The following is a 25,840-nucleotide window of genomic DNA, read 5'->3' on the forward strand; positions in this document are numbered from 1 at the left end:
ACGCCAGCCAAACTGGACACCTCGGGCCCGCGTGAGGCACTCTTTGGCCAGAGCCCACCTGCCCACCACCTCCTCCTCAGCCAGGACTTGCCTGCAGCTACCCTGCTCCATGCCAGCCAGGACCCAAGCGGTTCTTCTGTGGGCAGATGCCACGATGCCACCACCATCACCGGTGGGTAGAGCCGGGATGCAGCAGGGGGTGGGGAGAGCCATGGAGCAAACCTTGGGGTCAGGGTGCTGTTGGGGTGGTTCAGGAGGCTGGATCGTTCAGCGTGTGGGGGAGGGACAGGTGTCTGGGTCAGGAGGGGCTGGGTCCCATGGGACAGTCCTGAATCTTAGGACAGGAGGGTTCCCTCTTCATTGTTCCCTTTGTACTGTGGAGAGGGGGCTGGGTCCTCATGCTGCCATCCCAGTCCCCAGGGAGCCAGGCAGCTGTCAGCGGGTTAGGAGCAGAAAAGCCTGTGTCCTGGCCAGGCTGCTTGGGCTTTGTTTTCCAGCTGCTGTCCTTCTTCCCCATCTCCTTCTTTGGGGTTGTTGGTTGTAGCCGGGTTGGTCTAAGGACATAAGCAGACAAGATTCTTTGGGTAGATGTGATATCTTTTATTAGAACAATTAAACAGTTGGAAAAATTTTTCGTTGCAAACTTTCGGGCACAAACACCCTTCTTCAGGTATAGGGAGAGTCTGCTGGTGTTTGTGTAGTCTCCTGGATGTAATAGAAGCCAACATGCAAAATGCAGGTCTGTGAAAATGCAAATGCCTGGCAGTGAGAATCTGGGGGAATGGGGGACAATAGGTGAGAGACAGGTTGGCAGGAAGAGAAATGTAGATCTGATGACAGAATGCAGCTGGTAAAATGCAGATGGGTTACCTGAGGTTATCAGATGGCAGGCAGGTTATAATGTGCCCATAAGCGGCATTAGAAAATATTATTTGGGGGGGCCTGGGCGGTGCAGAGCGCGCCTGCCTGACCTCACCCTTCCCTCCCGCAGGGCTGTTCTGGGGCCAGCACGTGCTGGTGCTGTGTGCACGGCGGCGGAGGAGCACATGATGGTGGCACTGGGCACAGCGCTGCAGTGGTGGTGGTGCTGGATCCACTGTTATTGGCTCAGTTTGGTGGGGGCTAAGCCCTATTAGTCCTGGCCTTCTACCTCTTATGTGCCATAAATCCAATGTCTATATTAAGTCCATGATTTTTTGTATCCAGCAGATTTATGAAGGGCAGTTTGTAGGATCGTCTACGAAAGGTGTTTTGTAAATTCCCTTTGAGAATTAGAAGTGAGAGATTGGAGAGAGGGGGTGGTTATTTTGAGAGAAGTCTGCACCCACAGATAATTGGGTATTTTTGTCTGATAGATTTTCGGTGTGTGTTCATTCCGGTATGCAGTTGTTGTTTGGTTTCTCCTACATATTTTCCATCAGGGCATTTAGTGCACTGAATGAGATCCTCATACAATTGCAACCCATACTAGAAGAAGACCCAGTTCTCAGAGATTTTTCCAGAACCACGCATCCTAGGCTTTAAACAAGCACCAAACCTCACCAGTGTCATCACCAGAAGCAAACTTCCTGTGGCTCAAAGCACACTAGATCCAGACCATGCTGGGACAAAAATGTAAAACCTGCCAACGCATCTCCACCACTCCCACAATAACTACACCCCACAACAGAACCACCACCATTCCTGGATCTGACATCTGCACCTCCAGAAATCTTATATATCTCAACCAGTACAGTGAATGCCCTGATGGAAAATATGTAGGAGAAACTAAACAACAATTGCATACCGGAATGAATACACACAAAAAAGCTATCAAAGACAAGAATACCCAATTACCTGTGGGTGTCCACTTCTCTCTGTCTCCAATCTCTCAGTTCTAATCCTCAAAGAGAATTAACAAAACACTTTTCATAGAAGAGCCTATAAACTTCACTTCATAAATCTACTGGATTCAAAAAATCATGGACTAAATATAGACATTGGATTTATGGCACATTATAACCTGCCTGCCATCTGATAACCCCAGGTAACCTGTCCACATTTTACCAGCTACACTGCGTCACCACTTTTACATTCCTCCTCCCCCATCACACCTGTCTCTCACCTATTGACCCCCATTCCCTCAGATCCTCACTGCCACATATTTGCATTTTCACAGACCTGCATTTTGCATATTGGCTTCTACTCTACCCAGGAGAGCACACAAACACCAACAAATTCTCCTTATGCCTGAAGAAGGGGGTTTGTGCCCCAAAGCTTGCAAAGAACAATTTTTCCAACTATTTAGTTGGTCTAATAAAAGATATCACATCTACTCAAAGAACCTTGTCTGCCCATCCCCTTCTTGGCACTTTCTCTACCAGTCTGCCTATGTCTGGCCAGTAGGTGGCAGCAGGTTTGTTCGTCCTGGAAGAACCAGGGGAGAAAAGATGGGAAGGAGTAGTGGGTAGGGGTATGTGCTCACATGCAGGGAGGGGAAGGGATATGTGCTCAGGGCCCTGCCCCTGGGGTCGCTCATCTCACATGCACCACAGGGAAGAAAGGCAGAAGCTGGACTGACTCACAAGATGGGGAAGGGGGATATGAGAACCTGTTCCCCCAAGGGGGTGCCAGCTGTGATCTAATGCCTGGGTGGGGGAACCAGCTGGCCCAGGGGAATGGGGCATGGAACCTTTTAAAGGGTGCTAGCTTGGATCTTGCCCCAGGGCAGGGGGCTCACTGGTTCAGGGAGAGAGGGAAATGGGCTCCTCATACTTGCAGCTCTGCCGATACTCCTCCATCTTAATCCACAGGCCCCTGCTGTCCATTCTCTGAGATTCCCCTAAGATGTATTGATGCCCCTCAAAATCTTGACCCAGAGCCCCCCAAACCTGCAGCCCCCTTCTGTGTTAGCCCTGGACTCTCACCAGGCTCTACTGCCAATATCCTGCCCTGCAGCTCCCTGCCATCCCAGAACTGGGCTTCACCACCACAGCTTTGCTGGTGCCCCTCTGTCCTAACCCAGAACCCCTCAAACGCTGCTCCCCCTCCTATTCCAGCCTTCCCTCTCAGCTGCACCCTCACTGACTTGGGTTCCCCCTTGTGCCTCCAGACCTGTGTAACAGCGGCAATATCCCCGAGGTGGAGATCATCAGCTTGCTGGGGGAGCAGCTGCCCCGCTACACATTGCGGGCAGACACGGTATTCGGCTATGACCACGATGACTGGCTGCACGTACCCCTGGTGCCCCCTGAGGTGCCTGCCCACCTGACGCCCCAGCAGATTGAGGAGACCCTTCAGTACTTCCGTGAGTGCCAATGGGGGAGGGACTTGGGGGTCAGCAAAGGGATGTGAGGAGAGCTGGGGATAAGGGGTCCTACTGTGGGATGTAAGGGGCTGTGGGGGGAGATGGAGGTTGGGGGTATTTAGCCAGGTTAGGTGGTGGTGGTCGGGTGCCTGGCCCATGGCCTGTCCTCCCAGCCCACCTGCTGGCCTGTTTTATGGGGCAAGTGTTTTCTGTGTCTGGGATGCATGGGCAGCGTGGGAGCTAATCACGGGTAATGAGCAGCTGGGTGGAGTTCCAGGCCCAGAACATCCCCAGCTAATTCTAGGACAGCTTCTGCTGGGCTGAGCCAGAGCCTCTTATAGCTGCAGGTTCATCATCCTGGAGGGTCCCTCTGCCCTGGATGTTCCCCTCCCACACACACGTATGCACACACACTGCACTTGTGCAGCTTACATGGGCCAGGATCAGGTGCTGCTGAGCCCCAGTCCTGGGGAGGAGAGTTAAGGAAGATGTACCCTGGGAGCTGGGGTTGTGGGGAGTGGGTGGTCACTGTATGTGAACTTCTGGGGAACTCTCTGCTCCCTTTGTCCATACCTTGGCTGGGGGCCAGTGTCCTTTCCCTGCAGATTGGGCCACTCCTCAGAGTGATCCAAGCAGGATACTCCAATATGTGCCAGCTGGTACCAAGTGTGGCTGATAGGGTAGCTGCCGTAGGCAGGGGGAATATGCCAGCCCAGGGCTGCACCCATCCCAGGTGGAGGATTTCTTCTGCCAGGGGTACTCTCTCCTTCCCATGCTCTGCCCCCAGAAATACAAAGGCTTTTGCAATGATGGATGGGGAAGAATTCATATATCCAAGACCCTCAGAAAGCCTTGGGCTGTGTTTGAATTGAGTCCAAAGGAGTCCTGCCCACTTTCCCAGCCGAAGCTGAGCCTGTGCCAGTCAGTGACCTGGATAGGTGTGTGTATCTTCTTCCCATGTGACTAGCTGTTCCCCTGGGAAGGGTCAAATCCAGCCCAAGGAGCATGGTCTCTGATGCACCACACCACTCCCTGCCCCATCAGGGCTGACCATGTGTGTGATGGGACCATTCAGTGGGGATGCTGGGCTTCGCTCCTTGATTGCCTGATCTGGGACTTTAAGCTACCATCAGAAATAGCCCCCTGTGTAATCTGATTGTGGAGAGATGCAGACACCTAAAGCAGGGAGCAAATCCTCTGACCAGGGATTACAGGGAGGCTGCACCTCCTGTCCTGTTGCAAGGAGCATCAGAGCCTCTGTCCTTGGGTACGTGCCAGCCTGGAGTCTGCAGTGGGTTGGACTTGGAGGGCTCCCTTGCCCATCAGGCTGGGGCTAACCTGTGCCCAGCAGGGAAGGCTCACCTGTTGGGAAGGACACTGAAATGTTACCACAGGCTAGACACAGCCAAACCCTGAGATGGTCCAGTGGTTCTGGCAGAGGGACTGGTAGCCAATACTCCTGGGTTCCCCCTTGAGCTCTGGGAACAGGACCTAATAGTTAGAGCAAGCAAGGTTTGGGATGCAGGACTCCTGAGTGCTATACTCAGCTCCGGACTGCAAGTGCAGTGGTTGTCAGGGAGTTGGCACCCGGTCACGGACTCCCTCCATGATGGCAACTAAGCCACTTCGCTTCTCTGTGCCTCAGTTTCCCTTTGGTTCAGTGTTACTTCATGAAGTGGAAGGAATCGACCAGTGGCCAAGAAGAAACATTAGTTGGGGGTTAGGCAGTGCCGATTCCTGTGCTTTCCCCTCCAGCAGAGAAGGGAGGCCAGGAGCCCAGAGGAGGAGGGTACATCTTAGGGAGAGCTGAACCTGCTGCGTGGTGCAGAGACATCACCTGTGTGCGCCTGTCAGAGTCACCCAGTTGGACTCCTGGTTTCTCCCTGCTGCCCTGCCTCTCCCTCCTCCCATCTCCAACTGCTCCAAAGGCTTCAACACATGCTGGCAAAAGCTCTTCTATTATTAAAGTCTTGGTATTAATTATTCAGGCCTCCCCCTCCCTTGGGTCCCCCTTGTTACCTCTGCAGAACTGTGTTTATGGAGAACCTGCCAAAAGAGCCAGACTGACTACAGTTACAGCTGCCGGCCAGCCAGGGACTGTAGGGCACTGCAGTCTAGGCATGTGGGTCTGTGGTGGGGGAGGTGGGGCACTCTGGGTTCTGCATAAGGGTCTGTCTGTGCCTTGCAACACAGCCGATTACCAGCTCTGAAGCAGACCTTCCAGAGCTTGCTAATTCCTTGGTTGCAAGCACCGCCGTGACTTGCTCCCTGCCTCTGGTTATGGCACCCACTCTACCCATTGCTTTGGGCACATCCATGCAGCTAAGGGGATTCCTAAATGAGACATTCTCAGGCGGGGCAGGAGGCCCAGGGCTTATTCTCTCAGTATTGGAGGTTGGGGGGTGTTGCTCAAGGGACGGGCTGAGGTTTGGGCTGCTTTGTTTTCAGTGAGAAGGACTGAATGGGCAGGGGGTCTGGGAGCAGGTAGCCCCTACAGCCCTTCCTGCCCAGGGAGAGCTCTAATCCCCTTCATGCCACCTCCAGATTCGGGGGCAAGAGGCCTGATATCCTCTCCCAGCTTCTTTCTTATGGGCCACAGCCTACAGCCCCTCCTGCATGGCTTGCCCAGTGCACATCATCCTGGATCCAGCCACCTCTTCCTCCTGCTGGGGACCAGAGATCTCCCTCCACACCTCTAATCCCATCAAATGGGGGTTTTCAACCTTTTTTCATTTGCAGACCCCTAAAAAATGTTGCATGGAGGTGCAGACCCCTTTGAATGGCAAGCGTGGGCCTTCCCATGCTTTTGATTGATCACAGTCATCTTTCATGGACCCGAGACCAGTGCTTCGCAAACTTTTCCTCAGCATGACCCCATCTGTGGCCTTATTTCCTCAGTATGGCTGCCCCCCCATCCGCTGATGGGGGGGGGGGGGCCTTGGGAACCACTGCCTTAGCGATAGTCTGGCTCTGGGAAACCACTGCGGTGGCTGCAGACTGGCCTGCTCCCCCTGCGCACCCACACCCCGCAACACCCCCACAGATGACACTTCAGGCCAGGGGTCGGGTGAGGCCAGTGGCAAGGGCGGGTTCTTCCATCAGCCCAGCCTCGGAAGCCCTCCGCACCCCTGCTCTGGGGCAAGGGCAGCTCCTGTCTGCCCTTGCCCCAGCAAGGTCTCACAGGACCACTGCTTAGGAGTGAGCTCCAGAGCAGGGCCGTGCCCCGCCGCCCCCCAGCCGTGCTCTGGAGCGCACTTCCACCCCTGCCGCAATGAGCCGCACTCCGCAGCAGGCGAGGAGCACGGGGAGGCTGGGGGCGGCCAGAGCCGATCCATTGCGCAGCGGAGGGGGGGGGGGCGGCTCCCTCCCCGCGGGCAGAGCCCCTCGCAGAGCTGCGGGCTCCCCCGGCTTGGCCCGCCCCCCTCCCCCCCCGCTCGAATGAGCCCGGCCCAGCCAGGTGCGCCTGCAACCCGGCGACACCGTATAAATAGCGGCGGGCGGTGCGGGCGCTGGCGGTGCTGCGCTGCGTGGAGCCGGGCATGGAGCTGTGGGGCGGCCCGGCCGCGTACGCGCGGGGCAGGGGCAAAGCGGAGCGGCGCGGAGCCGCCGACATCCTGGCCCGGGAGCTGGAGGAGAGTGAGCGCCCGGCGGGGCTGGGGGTGCAGGGGTCCCGCTTGCCCCGGCCCGGAGCAGCCTCGGTGGCTGCAGGGCGGGTGGATATGGCTGGGGGTGCTGCCGCTGCACCCAGGCAAGGCCTGAGGGGTGCCCGCTGCTGGGCACCCTGCTCTTCTCCCCACCCAGGGCTGCCAGCTGCAGGGGGGTAGCCCCTACTTGCAGCCCCAGCTCTCCCGGGAGAGTGTGAGGGGTGCTAAGTGCCCTGGAGGCTGTGGGGTGCTTGGATGTAGCTGGGTTGGTCTAAGGACAGAAGCAGACCAGGTTCTTTGGGTCCATGTGATCCTCCCTTGCTTGTTCCTGCAGCCTTATGGCCGAGGGAAGCAAAATGGGGGCATCCGAACCCCGAGCCTCCGTGCTTGGGCCTTCAGGTAGGATGCCTGCTAAAGGTTTTGGAAATATCTGAAGACCCAGGAGCAGGTGGAGGATGTTTGCTGGTAGTAGGGCCACCTATGGTTCTGGATTCATGGATTTGGGATTAGTTTTGGCTAATTTGGCCTTGGATACAAATAAAAATTAAAAAAAAAAAAAGGGGGGGATCTCTTTTATCAGATTGACTAAATAGCTGGAAGAATTGTTCTTTGCAAGCTTTTGGGGAAGAACACCCTCTTCAGGCATAGGGAGAGTCTGCTGGTGTAATGTGTGCCTTCCTGGGTAGATTAGGAGCCAATATGGAAAATGCAGGTCTATGAAAAATGCAAATGCGTGGCAGTGAGGATCAGCGGGAATGTGATGGAGCTTGCAAAGAGCAATTTTCCCAGCTATTTAGTTGGTCTAATAAAAGAGATCATACCAAAGAACCTTGTCTGGAGGGTGTGGGGCTTTTTTGGGGGCTTCCTTATACAGGTTGGGGGGGTACTTCATTTCTGGGGCTGGTGTGGAAGCTTTGGAGTGCCAGTGTTGATGGAAGCTGGGGTGATGTGTATGTGTAAGTGGTGTCTGTTATGCCATGCTAGCTGCAAGGGTGGTGGCCTGCCCCAGAATGGGTCAGGTCCATGGGTGCCTCAGCTAGGGGTCTGGCACTGCCTCTTACCAGCTCTGGCTGTTTGCATCTCCTTTTTGAAATACCTGGAAAGTGGGGGAGGGTGGCATTGCTTTCTGGAGTGCACAGGGAAGCTCGCAACATGCAGCCCTGGGGTGCAGCGTAGGTAAGCAGAGATGGATATCTGGGTAGGGAGTGTGGGGCAGAGCAGGGGCCTGGCTGCCAGGATGCTTGTTTACTTGACTTGGCCACTGATTTTCCCCCCCCCCCCCCCCCAATGTTTCCTCTTGCAAGCTGGCCCCTCCTTGTACCTCAGTTTTTCCATCCTGAGAATGGGTCCCCTCCTGAATTCTGAAGTGCTCAGAGACCCTGTGATGCTGTAGCAGGGGATAGGTTTGGTGGCCGGCTGGGGAGCAGTAGCCCCAGTTCTCACTCTGGCTCACTGTGAAGGCAAGATGCTGAGGTGGGTGGTAGGGCCTCTGTGCTCTGTGATCTCTGCTGCCCCAGCTTGGTATGGGTGGGACACAGTGTCCAATCTGGCTGGAGTGTGGGCACTGCCTGATGTAGTATTGGCATCATGTGCCAAATCCAGATTCAACAGTGTCAAAGTAGAGCCTCAGTTGCTTCCATTTCTTGCCCTCTTGGCAGGCAAGGTGGGTAGAGGAGCCATGCTGACCCCAGGGATGAAGGGGTGCTTCCTTATTGCTTATGGTACCTCTAGGGTAAGATGATACTTTCCCTATTCCCTTGGTATGGTTGGCTGTGTGGTGTGGCACTGTCTGCCCTGCTCTTGGCTGGGAGGGGCTGTGCTGGCTGCTCAGCAGAAAGACACGGGGCTGAGGTAGGCACTGCTGGGTGCCTCTTTGGGACCTCCCTTTGGGTGCCACTGCCCCTCATTTTGGTAAGTGGGGTGTTGGCCAAGAGCTAGAGGAGCAGCCTGGGGATGAAGAATGTTTACAACTGAGGACAAATGCTTCTTACAGTTCTGGGACCAGGATGGGAGGCCTGGTAGGGCACAGCACGGGGTGGGGTCCATCTCTGGAGATTGTAGTATGGAGTCAGATACTGGTTTGCAGTATGAAGCCCCCCCCCTTTGTTTTCCCCAAGGGTTTGGACCTCCCAATGTCCTGGTTTCTGAAACAAGGCTGTGGGGCAGACACCCACCCTTGTGCCCATCCTACTCTGAAGGGAACAGAAAGGGGGGAGGATGCATGTTTTCTACTCCTGCTTCCTGTGTTTTGCAGGCTGCCAGACCTCAGCTGTCTCCCAAGGGCCTGTCACTCACTCACGCCTTAACGAAGCTCATGCTCTAATTATTTCCAATTACAGTTCAGCTGCCTGATGAGGTGCTGGTGGGGACCCCTGCAGAGACCGAGCCCCTATTGGAGGGGGGAGAGGGTTGATGTCTTGAAGCTGGCCCCGCCTGCCATGTGGACGTGCCAGTTTGCACGCAGTCCTGGCACTGGGAGTGTGGGGTGCATTGTCGGGCTGGGAGGGGGTGGTGGGATTAGCCAGGCTGTTGACAATACAACGGCTGGGCAGAACAGGACAGGAATCTAACAAGGCCAGCAGGGCAAGGGCTTTGGGAGGGGGCAGACCCAGGGCTTCCCTATGGCAATGCACCTGCCATGGCTTAACCCCTGGCTGGGCCAATGTAATGGGATTTGTATGATCTCCAAGCTGCTCCTGCTGATCCATTTCACACCCTGCCCCATGTCTGCATCAGCCCAGGGAGCACAGAGCCAGGGTACAGGGGTAGCCAGGCTTCTCACAGAGGGTAGGACCAAGGAGTCCTCATTCCCTGCACCCTTGCTCTGCCCTGCCCCACCTTATTCCTGGATGGAGCTCCTCCTCGTATTGCCCAGGGCTGGGAGGGACCTCTTATGTTACAGGGTAAAGTCCCTCTCCTATGGCAAGTCCTGCATCATAAGACTCTGCTCCTAACCTGCCTGAGCTCCATCTCTGAATCAGCTTGGTTTCTTGCCCCTGTGTTTTTTCCAGTACCCCCATCAGGTGGGAACAAGGCATGCCTATGCTGGTATCCTCTGTAGAGCCACAGCTTTTGTATCAGAGGTACCCCCCACCTCCTACCCATGTTCTGCCAGTGCCCTTCACTTCCTTTCCCCTTAGGGGACTTCTCTCCTGCTGGAGGATCTGGGTCTCTCTGAGTTCAGGGCTTCTGCTGGGGAAACAGAATATTTGTAGACCTGTTTGCTCCATGTAATGGCAAGCGGCTGCCCGTTGCTTAGGTAACCCTGCCAGGGCTGCCTGTACCCTGGGCAGCTCCAGGGGCTGTTGGCCAGCAAGTCTTGCTACTTTCAGTAACATGTAGATAGGTGTTGGGTGTTGCAGATGCAGAAGGGTGTGGGGCTTCATGGTCAAGTGTAACAGGCAGCAGGAAATGGATGTGGTTTGCAAAAGGGTGGCTTTTTCTTGGAGGGTCCTTCTTTGAGCTGTGAGCTAGCAGGGCTTGGGGGTGGGTGGGGGGAGGGGGGGAGGGAGGGACAGAGCTCCCAGCCTCCAACTTGGTGTAATGTAATAGCAGAAGAGCATCAGGTGATTGATTTGTTGCTAGCCACTAGCTGATAGAGCTACAGTCCCCTGGGATGCAGCACAAATAAGAAAAGAGGTGGGTATGTGAGAATATGGGACAAGCAGAGGACTGCCAGGCAGGACTTGTTTTGCTTGGCTCTGCCACTGATTCCCCCTGCTTCTTTTTGCATGTCAGTCCTACCTCTTGTTCCTCAGTTTCCCCATTGTGATCTGGCCCATGGGGAATGGCCCCTTTTGAACTGAGGTGCTCTGAGTCCCTGTAATGCTCTAGCTTAGGTTTAGGTTTTGCTGTGGGCTAGGGAGTAGGACAGGAATATCCCCCTCCCCCCTTTACTATGTTGCATATCTAATGGCAGCAAGCAGACTTCATTACCTGCTTGCCAGAGTTCCTTTGGACTCTGCTCCAGCTCTCATGTTCAAGGGGTCCAGTGTCAGGGCCCAGGAAGACCTTCTACTGAGCCCAGCATGCACTTACAGCTGAAATCCTCCTGAGGGAGGGCAGGTGGGAGTCTTGGCCATGGAAAATGTGAGGAGCATAACCCAGCAGCAGCCGGGCACACAGTCCTTTGTGGGAGCCTCTGCAGGTCCTTTTAACTGTTCTTTCCTTCCAGTACTTAGATTCCTATGGCCAGTGGCAATAAGTTCCTGCCCTGTCATAGGCAACTGTGCAAGGTCTGTGCTCCCCAGTAGGTAACACTGGAGGGGGTGGCAGCTTTTCTACTAGGGCAGGGATTGCAGGGAAACAATCATGCTGGTGCACAAAGGGGTCTGCCAGCTTTCTGTTGCCTCTGCTACAAGCACTTCTTTTTGTCCTAAGTGGAGAGCAGCATTGGAGCTGAGCTGCAGGACCTGGGCTGGCACCTGCTCAAGTTCATAGCACATCTCAGTCGGATCTCAGTGCTGCTAGGTGGAGTCTCCTGGCTGCTCCATCTTGCAGTTCCAAGGATAAATGGAGATTAAGTTGATGCTCTCATGGAGGAGAAGAGGTGGGGGGAGTGAGCAGAGGCCTGAAGACAGATTGGAGGTGACGCCAAAGCTGGGCACCAAGGGCAGTAGAACTGGAGAGGAATAAGTGGAGCTGAGCAGAGCTTTCCAGTCTGGCCCCGTGCTGGAAATGTCACTTTCAATCTCATCACCATGGCCTGGATTTTTCCATTTCCCCTCTCGCAGCCTGACTAGCATTCTGCAAGGTAGACCCAATACCCTGTCATGGTCTGTCAGGGATCACTGGTGAACGTGGGGACTGGTAGCTTCTAGGATGGAGGAGCTGAATAAATCTTGTGCAGCCCCACATGGGGAGGGGGATAGGGGAGCAAAGAATGGATTTGTGGGGGGGCTTGCTGGGTTTTGCTGGTGCTTGCATGGTTTGGTTTAGTTCCTGCGGTGCCCTGTGCGACTGTCTCTTGGGGGATGCATCCTTGTCCACTTGGTTAACGTTTGGCTCATGCCTTAAGAAGACGGTTAATTTCCTACAAGGAATAAGTATGTAATACAGCAGTGGGTGTCCTCAATGGCTACACCCACTGCTGAACCCACATCCCACCCTTGCTTTTTGCTGCTTTGCGACAGTGTGTTTCCTCGGGTGAATTGTGTCCTGCACCAATAAGCAGTCCTTTACTACTTCAGTTAGAGCTGCTTATCCTTGCATTGTACCAGCATAGTTCCCCTTTGCTTCCCTTTGTGTAATCAGGAAGTGCTATTTTACCAGTGGGGAGCCTGAGGCCCTGAGCCAAATGACTTCTCTGTGGTTCCACAGGGAGTCTGTTGCAGAACTAAACCAGAGTCTCCTGGGCCAGAACTCTGAGTGCATCTCTTCCAAGCATGGGCTTCACTGAATGCCCTGGCTATAGGGCTTGCATGGGGGAGTGCCTTGTTCCCCTTGCTTGCTCTCAATACAGGTAGTGACTTCTTGCCTCCCTGGATTCTCTTGCCTCTTTCACTTCCTGTTCTAAATCCCATTGTTTTTTTGGGACTGTGTGGCTTGCTGGCTTTACCCCTTGGGTGGTGGCATGTTGGTGGTGGGTAGAAGTGGTAGGCCCTAACTGCATAGCACTGCTGGGGCAGAATGCCAATGTTCGGTCTCTTCCTTGCAGTTCTCTGCTCTGAGCGGGTCAGCAGGATCACAAAAACCTACCATGATATTGATGCAGTGACTAACCTGCTGGATGAGGTATGTAGAGCTGTTCCCCTCGCTCACTTTCCCCTGCAAGTGAGAGCCAGTGGCTCCTGGTGCCTGGGTTTCTCAAATCTGGTGGGAGGCTCCTGGTTTGGAGCTGGGGTGCTCCCTGGCTGTAAGGGTAGGTTGGGGGGATGAGGGCAGAGGTCAGGCTGGTGATGATTAGGGGTGGATGGTGGGGAGAGGAAGCAGGCAGGCTGGGTGGCAAGGAAAAGAGGGTAAGGCATAGGTGCTAGTTGGCCAAACCCAGTCAGCTACAGATGGCATCCCCTCTGCAGAAAGAGCGGGACCTGGAGCTGGCTGCACGGATTGGGCAGTCTCTGCTGAAGCATAACCAGAGCCTGACGGAGCGCAATGAGCTCTTGGAGGAGCAGCTGGATGTGGCCAAAGAGGAGGTAAAGGGCAAGCGGGTTACTCTGTCCTTGCTCCCGAGCCCATCCCATGTCCCAGCCCCCAGCAGGAGGAAAGAGCAGCTGAGCCTGTTCTCCCTGGACTACCACGCCACTTACCTCTGCAGAGCTCTGTCCCTGGGGCTCATCCCTTCTAGGCTGTTTGGTGGAGGTCTAGGCCCCAGGTAGAACTGCACAAAGATGTACTAAATCTTATGTCCTCCCCTGGCACCCATGGGGTTGAGGTCTGGCTGGGGCCCTGGCCCAGCTGTGGTTACTTGCATTCCCAGTGTCCCATCCTTTGCCTTGCCCACCTGGTGCCCCATCACCCCCACATCCCTGAGGAGCACTGTTTTCTCCCAGATTGCTCAGCTGCGGCATGAGGTCTCTATGCGGGATGACCTGCTTCACATCTACACCAATACTACAGAGGAGTGCGAGCCTGTCTCGGTCGCATCCATGCCGTGAGTGACTCAGATTGGGGGTGAGGGCAGGGGATGGATGCAGGAGGGGTTACCCTTTAGCACACTCAGTGAGGTCTGTTGTGCTTTACACAAAGGAACTTTCAGCTTCTGCCAATGCTGCATCGTATTAAGGCCAGAGCTGGGGAACCCAATTTCCCTATAAGCTCTCTGCCCTGGAGTTCTCTTAGCCAGGGATGATGCCCTTTCATGGGAGATGGCAAATGGGACCAATATTGTGCCGTCCCTGCTAATGACAACAGGCTGGTGCAGGAAGGGGTAGAGGTCTGTTTCACTTCCTTGCCTTGCCTGGTGTCCTGGTCCATCTTTGCCTGCTGTGGCTGTGTGGATGGTGCCTGCTAGGAGCCATGCCTGGCTAGGGGCTCTGGGTTCTAGAGGTGTAGATGTCTCCTCCCTGCCAGAGCCATGGGCTGCCTCAGCATGGGGCTGGACTGGGTGGCTGCTCCCTGTTCCTGTTCCAGTTGCTGTATGCTGTGACTGCTCAAAGACTCTCTGCCCCCAACCCAGGCTGCCCCGCAGGGAGTCCTCACTGTCCCTGCATCAGTATTTCCAGTATGACACCCTGCAGCAGAAGCTCAAGGTCTTGGAGGAGGAGAACCAGAAGCTGCGATTGGAGGTGAGTGGGCTGTGCCTGTGGGGTGGGGTAGGGGCTCCATGCCAAAATCTTGCAACCTACTGCAAGAAAAGCTCAGTGCCCTGGGGTGGAGCTAGTGCCTTAGAACTGACTATACCCCTAGCCCTTCAGGCTGCCCTTGTTTTTTTGTTTTGCTTTTTTTACCCCTTGGAGTTGTGCAGAAGTGTGTGTCTGGGACCTCTAAGGCTAGACAGGAGCAGGGGGCTTGACTCAGTGCTACACGACTACCCTCCTCTTGCACAGCCCATGCTCACAGTCTGCTCTGCTCAATCTTTGTGTCTTCCCTTCTCTCCTAGGCCACCAACATTGCTACAGAAACCTGTCATTATGAGGACCAGGAGCAGCAGCTGATGATTGATTGCGTGGAGCAGTTCTGTATGTTGGCTTCCCTTGCCTTGGTTCTTTTGGGACAGGTTGTCTGTAGGGAATTAGGGTGGCTTCCACTCAGAAACAGTCCCCAACCCTGGCTAGAAACAGGAGACTGGGCTGTGCATATCATGGGGTGGGGGGGAGAGCGCAGCATACCTTTCCATGGGTCTCCGCTGGGCTTCTGGCCCCTATTTCTGTGGTAGTCACTAACCCTGTTCTATCCTCTTGGTAGCTGAAGCCAGCCGGCAGGTGGCATTCCTCTCTGAAGAGCTGGCCCGCAAGGTGGAGGACACTGTGCGACAGCAGGAAGAGATCAGCCAGCTCCTGGCTCAAGTGGTGGATCTCCAGCAGAAGTGTCGTGTGGTGAGTATCAGGACTAGGATGCTCCCTAGACCTGGACCTGGCCTGCTGTGAGCACAACCCCCTGCCTGCTTCCTGGATCCCATCCTCTGTGGGTTCTGGAGGTGACCTCCCAGGCTGCCTGGTCCAAGTACTAGGAGTGGAGTCTGGGTGTGCAGGAGGGGGTGGTGTTGCAGCTGGTTGCCCAGAGGAAGATGGCTATGGACATGCCTCTGATTTAGCCTGTGTTCATTCCCCAGCATGGTACAGAGATGGAAGAGCTGCAGCAGCATCTGGCCACAGCAAAGGAGATTCAGCAGCAGCTCCGTACTGAGGTGAGACCCTGATCAGGGGACGGTAGGGAGAATGGTAGGGCTGCCGTGGTTCTCCTGCCTTGCCGATCCTGTGTTGTGTCAGGGTTGAGGGTAGTCTTTTATACAGGGTTTAGATCAGGGGTGGGTAAAATTTGGCCCATGGGCTGGATTTGGCCTATGGTGGGTCCCTTGACAGTGCCTGGGCCAGGCAGGACCTAGCCTATAGTGAGTCCTGCCACCTCCTGGGCATGCAACAGGGCTGGGGCAGCTCTGCAGCTAGACTGCCTTGATCCTGGCTTGCCTGCCCACTATGGGGAGGGGTGTTGTGTGGAAAAGCAGCCTCTCCCCTTTGTTGCTGCCAGGCCCTTCTTGCTGCAGCTGCCCAGAGCCTGTGGCTGGGCTGCTTTGCAGCTCCTCTGCAGTGCCACTACTGCCTTGCTGAGTGACCTGGAGGCAGTGGCAACAGCAGCAGAGAGGAGCTGCAGGGCAGCCCAGGCCCGGGCTCCAGCTGGCTGCAGCAACAAGGGCTGGCAGCAGTGAGAGGGAGGGGAGGGGATGCCACACGCATGTGACTCCAAGCTGTTGCGGGGGTGGGGGGTGCTGACCAACCTGTGGCAGCTCCCTAGGACTGTCTATGTGGCTCATGGGCCCTTGCCTGCCCCTGATTTCGATTTTATGGTTGTATGGGGTGGTTTGGATCAGGGTGAACCCTGCCTTAGGCAGGGGGTTGGACTCTAGATGACCTCCTGGAGGTCCCTTCCAGCCTGCTTCTCTATGAAATGGTGGGTTTCTCTTGTGCATGACCCTCGCCAACTACTGATTTTTAATCCATAAGTCTTTGAACCTTAGCCTTCAGCTCAAGCCATGGCCCATGGATATCAGGAGCCCCTTCTGGGATGTCTGTAGTAATAGGTTGGGGAGGTAGCTGCTATGATGCAGAAAGCAAGTGAAGCCCACTTGTGCCATGCAGTTGCAGGACCTGCAGGAGAAATACACCGAGTGCGGTGGGATGCTGCACGAAGCTCAGGAGGAGATCAGGAGCCTGCGCAACTGCAGCCTGCCCAACAGCACCATCAACCGCTACAGCTCATGCAGCCTGCTGCCCATGGTGAGCCCTGTCAGCTGTGGGAGGGGCAGGCTGGACTCCCTCTGGACATGTCCTGGGGGTGGGGGCTTGCACCTAGGATGCTGTTTTCCCAACACTTGAGTATTGAAGCTGCCTATGGGATATACCTGCTCCTGGCACAAGAAAGTTTGCTCTAATGAGGTGGATGCAGTGCCCTATGCATGGAGGGGTGGCTGAGGCTCTTGTGTTCTTTAGAGTTCACACCAGGGTGGCACTGGCACAGGCCTCTCCTGCTGCAAGGGGATGTATAAGCCCTGGCACAGTGAGTCATGCTTGTCCCAAACTCCAGGGGTTAGCACTCTTTGGATGCCTTTTTGCCCAGTGGTGTTTATGGCTCTGGGCAGCACCCATGCCATCTCTCTCCTGCCACCCCCACGGAAAGGCCATGTCCTCTCTGCCTTCCAGGACTCACTGGCAGCAGAGATCAAGGGAACGATGAGGAAAGGCAATGACAGCTCATCCTCCTTGGAGTACAAGTGAGTCCTTGCCCCTTTCCTGTAGTGCTGGGTCAGTGGTGGTGGCAGTGGGTTAATGCTCTGTTGGGAAACAGCTAATCTCTGGGGCTTCAATAGTCATGAGCTGTAGTACTTGGGGACCTGTAGCCTCTGTGGCATGAAAGAGGGTCCCAGGCCACATGACCAGGGAGTGCCCAAGTGCTGGGGGGGTGGAGGGTGCAACTCTGCCTTGGGTAGGGGTGGGCTCTGTGGGGCATGGAAGAAGGGTGTGTGTGTGTGTGTGTGTGTGTGTGTGTGTGTTTTTGTTTGTTTTTGTGTTTGTGGTGTTTTGGGGTTGTTTTTTTTTTTTTCTCTTGGTGTTCTGGAGGAGTGGGCAAAGGGGGCCCACCATTAGTTAACCTACTGACAGGCACAGTTCTGACCCTTTCCAGGAGTTACCTGCGGGTATTTGAGACTGTGAAGGCCGCAAACCAGGTGTTCAAAGCCAAGTCGCGCTCGGAGTCCCCTCTGACCCTGTCTGGCTCCAAGCAGTCCTCTGCTGTCCCCTCGATGGGGTGCAGCCATGTCAGCACCCCCCGCACCAGCTGCTATGGTTCAGACAGTGCCAGCCTGGGGCCAGAGGAGCGGGGCCTGGTGCTGGAGAACATGGAGAGTGGACAGTGAGTGCCTATCCCCGGCCCATGGGAGCTAGGAGGGTGTGGTGCAGGCTGGGGGCAGCTTGCTTCATGGACCAGGGTCATAGGGGTTGGTTAAGGCTTCTACTAATAGCCTGAGGCAGGGTGGGGACCAGCTTGGGTGAACCCAGCGGTCATGGGCAGGCTCAGGTCCTCTAGTCCTACTTGAGCCTGTATGGAGAAGTGTTCCTGGGGCTGTTTATTTAGGGCTTCCTTGTTTATCCACGGTGGTTGGGGCCTTAACTTCTGCATAGTATCGGTCACAGGACTGGAGAATGGTGGCCCTGAATACTGGGGTGAGGGCAGGGTTTGGGGTCCAGCCTGTTTGGCTCTGTGGTGCTTCCCAGCCCAGGGGGTTGGTGTTGTGGTACAGATGGTCTGAGATCTGACACTTCACTGCAGAGCCAGGATTGGACACGGCAAGGGGCAGTAATCTGCTGTCCCTTTTAAACTGAACTTTCTCTCCTCTCCTAAGCCAGTTGGGGGTCTTGCACTTACTTGGGGCTTTGGGACCTGACCCTAGGCAGTTGGACCAGGGTGCCATGAGAAGCTCTTACAGGGCTATGGGACTTAATTAAGGGAACTCACTGTAACTGAGCATCTGTTTCCCCATGGCAGAGGTGAAGGGGGTGAGGAGAAGCGCCGGGGTATGCCAGGCACCCCAGGTCGGCATGACCTGGAGGCAGCCCTGCAGCGCCTGTCAGCACGTCAAGAAAACCACACTTCGGAGTGCTCCTTCTTCGAGATGGAGCGGGAGCGCAAACTGAAGAGGCTGAAAGACGCAGAGAGTTCCAGTGGCTTCCTCACCCCCAACGAGAGCATCCTGTCCACCGGCACCAACTACTCTGGCAGCTCAGAGCACACTGGGGGCTCTGGCTTCTCCCTTGGCTCCCTGTCCTACCTGCCTGACAAACTGCAGATAGTTAAGCCCTTGGAAGGTGAGTAAGGAGGAGCTGTGGCACCCAGCAGTCCTCTGGTGCCCTGACTTAAGACAGGGTGCCCCCAGGGTGTGTGTTGCTCAGATAAGTCCAGAAGTCCTGTCACTATGGGGCTAGTAAGAGCAGGTGCTTGTCCCAACAGGTATGAAATCCCAGCAGCCCAAAAGAAATGGTGGCTTCAACACCTGGGTTCCTGAAGGCTTAAGTAGTGTTGGTTGTGGCCATGTTGGTCTAAGGACAAGGCTCTGTGGGTAAATCTGAGATCTTTTATTAGGCCAACTAAAATAGCTGGGAAAAATTCTTTGCAAGCTTTTGGGTACAAATATCCTGTAGGCAGAAGGTCTTTTTCTGAAGAAGCATGTTTGTACCCAAAAGCTTGCAAAAAACCCCTCCCTCTCCCTCTTAACTATTTTAGTTGGTCTAATAAGGTACCAGATTTACCTAAAGAACCTTGTCTGAAGGCTTAAGCTGTCCCTCCCCACACACCCAGCTGCCACAGTGTCTGCTGTATGCTGTGCATGATGCTGCCCTCTGGTGGTCAGATCATGCAGGATGGTATGGGAGCCCTTGAAGCAGTCGCGGGAGCTGCAATGTTTTTGCGCAGAGTGCAAAAAAAAAAAAAAAAAAAAAAAGACCTGCAACCTCAGCTTGTCCGATGTTGGCATGGTGGGGGAGTCATGAGGGGCCCTGTCCTTGTTGTAGCAGTGCAGCCCTGGCCCCTTCCCTGCCATCCATCTCAAGGCGTGCATGCCAAACAGCCTTCCTGTGCCACATACTGGCATGCATGTTATCGGGTTGTCTACTTCTGAGCTAGTCCCTTGTGCCCTGGACTTGTTTTCTGCCTGTCCATAGGGACCTTGGATGGGGAGAGCCTGCATCTATTTCTGATTCTGTGGGACATTTCCCCAGGCAACATGAGAGGGGGGGGCTCTGGCTCTCATAGGGCATGTTTGTAGGGCCTGGGAGACTCTGTGCACCTAGCATCTGTCCATCTGAAGGCCTGTTATAGATGCATACAATAGAACAACAGGGTTGGAAGGGGCCTCAAGTGCCCTGCTCATGTTGAGATCATCCCAGTCTTAACACAAATCCACTGTGTTGGAGAATCTTCATCCTCTCCAAAAGAGCAGGTTAAACAATCGTTTTAGGTGACTGTTCCAGTGTTTAACTGCCCTCAGTTGGTTTTTCCTGATACCCAACTTAAGTCTTGCATTTCACCAAGGGAAAACTGAATTGCTTGTCATGCCCCTTGTGGGGACAGAGTAGTTGAGCCATCCATCTCTTAACCATACTTCAGATATTCAAAGCCTATTCCCTTTACTCTCCAGTCTTCTTTCCTCCAAGTAAAATCCCATTTCTTCCAGCCTTTCCCTGCATATCATTTCTCTAGACCCTATCCCTCCCCAATCACTTGTGCTGCTCTTTGTTGGACTCTTTCCAATTTCACAGCTTGTCCTGAATTGTGGTACCCAAACCTGAATATTGTGCTCCAGGTGATGCCTTGCCAGTGCCCAGAGTGGAAGAATTGCTTCCTGTGACTTGCAGGCAATTGGTTATTTAATATATATTCGTATGGTATTGGTGCTTTTTGCAATGGTAGTACACTGACTCATTCAGTGGTTTGTTTTTTTTTTTTTGTGTTTTGTTGTTTTTTTTTTTTTTTGGTGATCTTCTGTAGCCCCATGTCCTTCTCTGCAGTATGGCAGTTGGGTCAGTTGTTCCCTGGTCTGTATTTATGTGCTTGATCATAATGCCCTGAGTGCTGGACTTTGCACTTCTCTTTTAATGAATTGCATCAGATAATTTCTAATCATGCCCCCAGTTTTATAGAGGTCACTTTGAATCCAAATTCAGTCTGCTGACATGCCTGCTGCCCCATCCAACTCTGGGCTGTATGTTCCTAGGCTCTGTGACACTTCACCACTGGCAGGAGCTGGCCAAGCCGAATCTGGGTGGGATCCTGGACCCCCGCCCTGGTGTGCTCACTAAACACTTCCGGCAGCTGGATGTAGACCTGGAGGAGGTCTACAACCTCAATGACCTTGAGGAGGATGATGTGGACTTGGGTTCCTTCCAGGCGCTTGCTAACTCAACACCTTCTAGAGCCAAGGAACACTCGAACTGTGAGTACAGGTTGGGGGCTGAGGGCCATGGGCTGGAGATGTGTCCTTGGCTTGTTGGGACCCGAAGCTGGGAGTAGAGCCCTCCCCAGACTGGTGCCATGCAGCTGACCTCAGTGGGCCAGGTGCTTCCAGATTTGCTTAGTCTTCCCCTCTCCTCTACTGTGTGTCTATCCATCTCTTGTCTGTGTCTGTCCTCTTGGTCAACCTGTATATGGATGTTGTCTGTCTCTGGCTATCCAGCCTCGAGTAGTAGCTTGAACAGGGCCTCTCCCCAAGTCATCATCTGTCCCACCACCCCCCCATGCCAAAAAAATAAAATAAAATGAAAAAAAGCTTCTCATTACCATCCTACCTTCCTCTAACTTCTTTCCCATCTCCCAGGGCAAATGCCAGGCCCCACTTGGCATGATGTGCCAGGTGCATGTACATTCCAATTGACTGTTTAGTTTAGTCAGCCAAAGGATCCTGGCTGAGTGTTGACCCTAGTCTGTATCCTGCCTCTACATGCCTACTCAGAGCTGTCCAGTCTTCTGAGCTCTGGAGAACCAGGTAGGATCTCTCCTGCCTCAACTTCTGGCGGTGGTTCAATGTAGGCGGTGGTTCAAGCGCCTACATTGAACACCTTCAAGAGCAAACTGGTTGCTTATCTTGCTGGGATCCTATGACCCCAGCTGACTTCCTGCCCTTTGGGCAGGGGGCTGGACTCGATCTTCCGAGGTCCCTTCCAGCCCTGATGTCTGTGAAACTAGCAGCTAGACATAAAATGCACCTTGTTCTTGGGTCATGAAGAGCCTAGCTGTGACCTCTGCTCCCAAGTGGATAGGACCTGTTTTCCTGAGGGCACTTCACATGATGTCAGAGTTTGGAGCCCCATAAGGAACAGGACAGTGAGAGTCAACTTGCCCCCATCCTCCCTTCCTCCAGTTCTAGTCTCTCCTCCAGTATTCAGTGAGGCTACCCTGGGCACATGTCAGTCTGTCAGGGTGGCTGTCCTGTCCTTCCCATGCATTGACCCCGTGTCTCCTGTCTGTTCCAGTGTTCCACTCTGTTAACAACCTCCCCCAGACCCAGTCTACATACACCATCACCACCTGCCACATCCTATACCCCAGCAATGAGATCACCACTGTCACGCCCAGGTAAGGCATGTGGTTACATCCAGCACCTGACCCTTCCATCCTCACCTCCATTACAAAAGGACAATTATGTCATCTCTAACTTATTACCTTTTCTCCCCCCTGTGGTGCCTCTTCCTTTTGGCACCTCGTTCTAGGCAGAAGCAGTCGTGGTGCAGGTCCCTCCTGCAGCCCCTGACACTCTGAGAGGTGCTTGGTGCTAATGTAAGAGTCCCCAACACTTGCTGGTAGAGCTGGGAGGGGTAACCCCACTGACACTCAGTCTGCCTGGGGAATCGCTCAAGCTGGCTAGGTCCTTCTGTTTCCAGGGGGGATGAGTAGACACTTGTTGTTGTGCCCTCAGCATCTTGGGACCTTGCTGAGCAGAGGAGGGGTTGGGGTGGGGTCAGGCACTGTGGGAGACTCCATGCATAGCAGCAGTTCTTGGCTAGCTGTCTTTCCCAGCTAGAGTAGCTCTAGGGCATGAGCCCCCACTGTTTTATTGCATGGATAATGAGCCTGGGTGGGGGAGTCTAGCTGGCTTTAGGGAGGAAATTGCTTCAGTTTAGTTCTCCCCTATCTCTCTTCTTGTGGAAAGAAGAACTTTGAAGTAACCTTCCCCCTTCCTCATCAAAAAAACAACTGTGGGTGGTCTAATGAGACACAAGAAGCTCCCATGTTTGCCCTCTCCATGCAGAGGAACCCTGTAGGCTGTGATGTGTGAGTGGGGTTACCTCTACACTAGAAGGCAAAGGCTGGACTAGGCTGCCCTTCTGTTTGTTTGATCAGCTCCAGCCCAGTTGCCTGGTTGCCCCCTTCCTGCCTGGGAGCTTGGGTCCAGACTGTGTTCAGAGAGTGCTGGAGCTGGCAAATGCTGTCTGCCAGTATGCCAACTCAGTGTCAGAAACCAATGCTCCTGAACTAATGAGCCAGAGTGACTTCTTATGCTGCTGGGCTAATGAGCCTGTCCCAGCCTGAGCATGGCATTGGGGTGAGACTTAAGTTAGCAGTTGGTTTGGGGGCCAAAGGACATCTGCAGTTAGCAGATGCTGAATGCTGGCATGAAGGGTCATGAACCTGAGTTCCTCCAGGAGTGAGACCTCCAGTATACACTGAAACAGTAGCCCACATCCAGGTTCTGGTCATGTATATCATGCCCCTCTGCCATGTGTGTGGGAGGGGAAGCAGCTGGGGTCCAGCCTTTGCCTCTGGAGAGCACCAATTAAACCACTAACCAGGTAGCTGCCTCTGACACTGGTTGTATCATTAACTCACCCCTCCCTTTTTTCTCTTTAGGCCCAAAGAGACTAATGCTGCTGGTATTGGCTTGCAGGGTTGCTCCTGCCTTGAGAAGGGGTGGCCCAGACTTGGGTGGTGGGCACTTGGTGCCTATCATGTGGGACTGAAGCGGCTTGCTGGGGTGGGGAAGTGTTTTGCTAAATGGCAGCATTTAAGGAAACAAGAAATTGGGACCCTGGATTGAGGAATATTTTTAGCCTCTTGTGAGGGAGGGGGTAGTGGGAGGGCATGAGTGAAGAAACTTCTTGAACAGAGACCAGGCTCTCTGCCACTTTTTTTTTTTTTTTTTTTTTTTTCCCTTGATGCAACAAATGCTGAAAGTGGCTGCCAGGCTTCCCTGGCTTTCCCTATTCAAGTCGACACTGGCTGCTTCAGATAAGGGCTGACTTTGGTGTCTGGTCCTTGGCTCTGCTGACAGTTGAGGTCTGAGGTGCGTTCGGGGACTGTAGCTGTTCTGGGAACATGTGATGTGCCTAAGTCCCGAGAGCAAATGGATACCAAGTTTCGTGGAGTAGATTCCAGCTCTGGGCTCCTAGGGTCAGCTCGGGTGATTGGGCAGGACAGTGGGGAGCCTTATAAGGGGCAGTGCCTTAGGTTGAAGGTTTCTCTCTCCAGCAAGCTCTTCCACTGGGACCTATGACCAATGCCTCATGTTTATGGCCTGGACTGACTAGTGTTCTTTCTTTCCCTCCAGTCTTTATAATACAGTGGTATCCTCTTGTGGGCCCGTTGAGAGGCTGATTGCTGCCAGCGCCGTTCCCCAGTGCTGCCCATTGGAACAATCTCCCCGTGTGCTGGAACGCATCCCCCAGGTGCTGCGCGCCCCCCTTGGACTAGTGACCCTCCTCCGGGAGCATGGCATTTCTGCCACTGTGCAGTCTGGGGAAACCCAGCCAGTCTGCCAGGCACCAGAGACCTCTTCTTGGTTGCCCCCCTCCTTAGCCCCTCTGAGACTGCAACGGGACAGCCTTCATCGCAGGTCTCTTCATGGCTTCAGTTTGGCCCAGCCCTTCCTGAGCAACTCTGAGAGGGATGATTGTAGGGCCTCTGGGCTGAGTGGATGCCAAAGCAGGAGCAACATCTTTAGTCTGAACCTGGTGGAGAAGCTGAAAAGGCTTGGGTTGGACAAAGTTGTGGCTAGAGGTGAGGCCTCCTACCGGCAAGGGGCTGAGAGCAAGCAGCCTTCAAAGACTCTGACCACCACAGTCCTGCAGTAGGCTGGTTCGTTGGCTTTGTTTCTATCTGCTGCTGCAGGGACCTTATGAGCTTCAGGGCTGGATATGTCCTATAGGGAGCATTGTGACTTCTTCTGCCTGTCACAGCCACTGCTTCCCTTTGGTCTCCTATGATTAGCCAGAACCCTTTGAAAAGCAAATAGGAGCTGCACATGTGGTATGTGTAGTGAGACGGGGCATAATGGGGAGGTTAATATCTTGGCTGGCCTCACGGGAATGACCTGTCTCACCATTATCCATGTCTTGGAGGTAGGCACAGGTCTTGCAGGTAGGGGTAAGGCTGTTGCTGCTGCTCTCTTGTACTGACTCAAATGCATTAAATGCCACAAGGTTGGTATAATGGGCATCTAAGGCTTTTGCCTGGAGGGTGCTTTCCTCCACAGCAAAGATGCAGGTCTCCTGTGTGGGTTCTGGAAAGATGGGTGATGTTGGAAAAAGTTTCTCTCCTTGTCTAAAGCTAGGCTCTCAGCTGTAGAGCAGAGCCAGACCCGGGGCCTTTGAACCACCCCACCCTCACTTTAGCAGTGGTACCGGTGCCCTCTGCCAACACGAGCAAACACAACATGCACTGTGTCCATAATGGCTCCTGGGGATATTGCTGCTGGTGCTACAGTCCCAGCTCGGGGAAAGCAGATCATTGTACCCTTCCTCTGTTACTCCCAGGACCCTTTTGAGGGAGCTGGTGCCCTGTTACCATGTGGTTGTAATGCAGTGTGTTCTGGTAGAGTTGACCAGTTCGTGCCTGTCTGCTGGGCAGGGAGGGAATAGGGGAGTATTTATGCCCTAAAGGAGTAAGCCAAGCCCTTGCTAATACTGACCACTCACCTCCTCTGAACACCAAACCCTAGGAATGCAGGGCCAGATTGGGCTGCTCTCGTGCCACCCAGCATTGGAGTAGAGCAGACCAGCTCACTTCTGCCACTTGTGGTGCTGGCAACTCTGCTGGCTGTGCCAGCCACATTCTCAGCTCATTCATCATGAAGGCCAGATCCTGCTCTTGCCCAAGTCAAGGGAAGTGTTGACTACTGAGCAGACTCCCAGCCTGAGTGAGAAATGGACCAGGTATTTTTCCCAGTCATGAACAGTGCCATAACTGCGTGAGAACCCATCCTCATCATCCTCTGTCCCTCAGGCCCAGCCTGTTATCTTCAGGTCCCCTTCTCTTCAGCAGTAGGGTAACTTCAAGAATGACTTATCTCCTCACCCTCCCGTGCTGGTTTAACCAAGTTTTTTAATGATAAGGAAGTCCCTGCCAAAGCACTTCTGCACCATGTTTCTGTCACCAGGCTCAGGGCAGGACTCTACTTGAATCTGTGTGGTGTGTGGTTTTTTTTCTTTCCTTCCTCCTGCCTAGCATAGGGCAAGCCTGGGGTGTACAGACAGACCTTGCTGTCTTCTTCTTTTTAATGCCATTTAAAAAAAAAATATCCTCTCTTTTCTGCTACTCAATTACAGGACTGAGTGCCCTTCTGGGAGGGGTGGGGGGGCTGCATGCAGCTGGGGGACTCAGCTCTAGCACTTGTGTGGGTGTGTCTGAATACTTGTTGCTTGCACAGTTGCAACCAAAGTTGTGCTCCTCTTTTTGGATGAGCATGTGCACCATAGGCCATGTTACTCCCCACCTTCTCTCTTCCTCTGCAGTATCCTCTTCTTGTGGAATAAATATGGTATAATGCAAA

General features: G+C 54.1%; 1 protein-coding gene across 1 annotated transcript; it reads left to right on the plus strand.

Moving 5' to 3' along the window:
• HAP1 (huntingtin associated protein 1) lies at window positions 1-25,840 on the plus strand (the record flags this gene model as incomplete). The annotated part of the gene is made up of 16 exons (XM_014604677.3): window positions 1-172; window positions 3,092-3,286; window positions 12,587-12,663; window positions 12,948-13,064; window positions 13,422-13,522; window positions 14,048-14,156; window positions 14,471-14,549; window positions 14,776-14,906; window positions 15,143-15,217; window positions 16,167-16,304; window positions 16,728-16,798; window positions 17,209-17,436; window positions 18,070-18,389; window positions 20,294-20,512; window positions 21,549-21,651; window positions 23,621-25,840. Coding segments are annotated over 16 exons (2,658 nt in total), but the record flags the coding sequence as incomplete, so codon positions are not given.

This window comes from Alligator mississippiensis, chromosome 4 (genome assembly GCF_030867095.1).
Source record: "Alligator mississippiensis isolate rAllMis1 chromosome 4, rAllMis1, whole genome shotgun sequence".
In the NCBI taxonomy this organism is placed as follows: domain Eukaryota; kingdom Metazoa; phylum Chordata; order Crocodylia; family Alligatoridae; genus Alligator; species Alligator mississippiensis.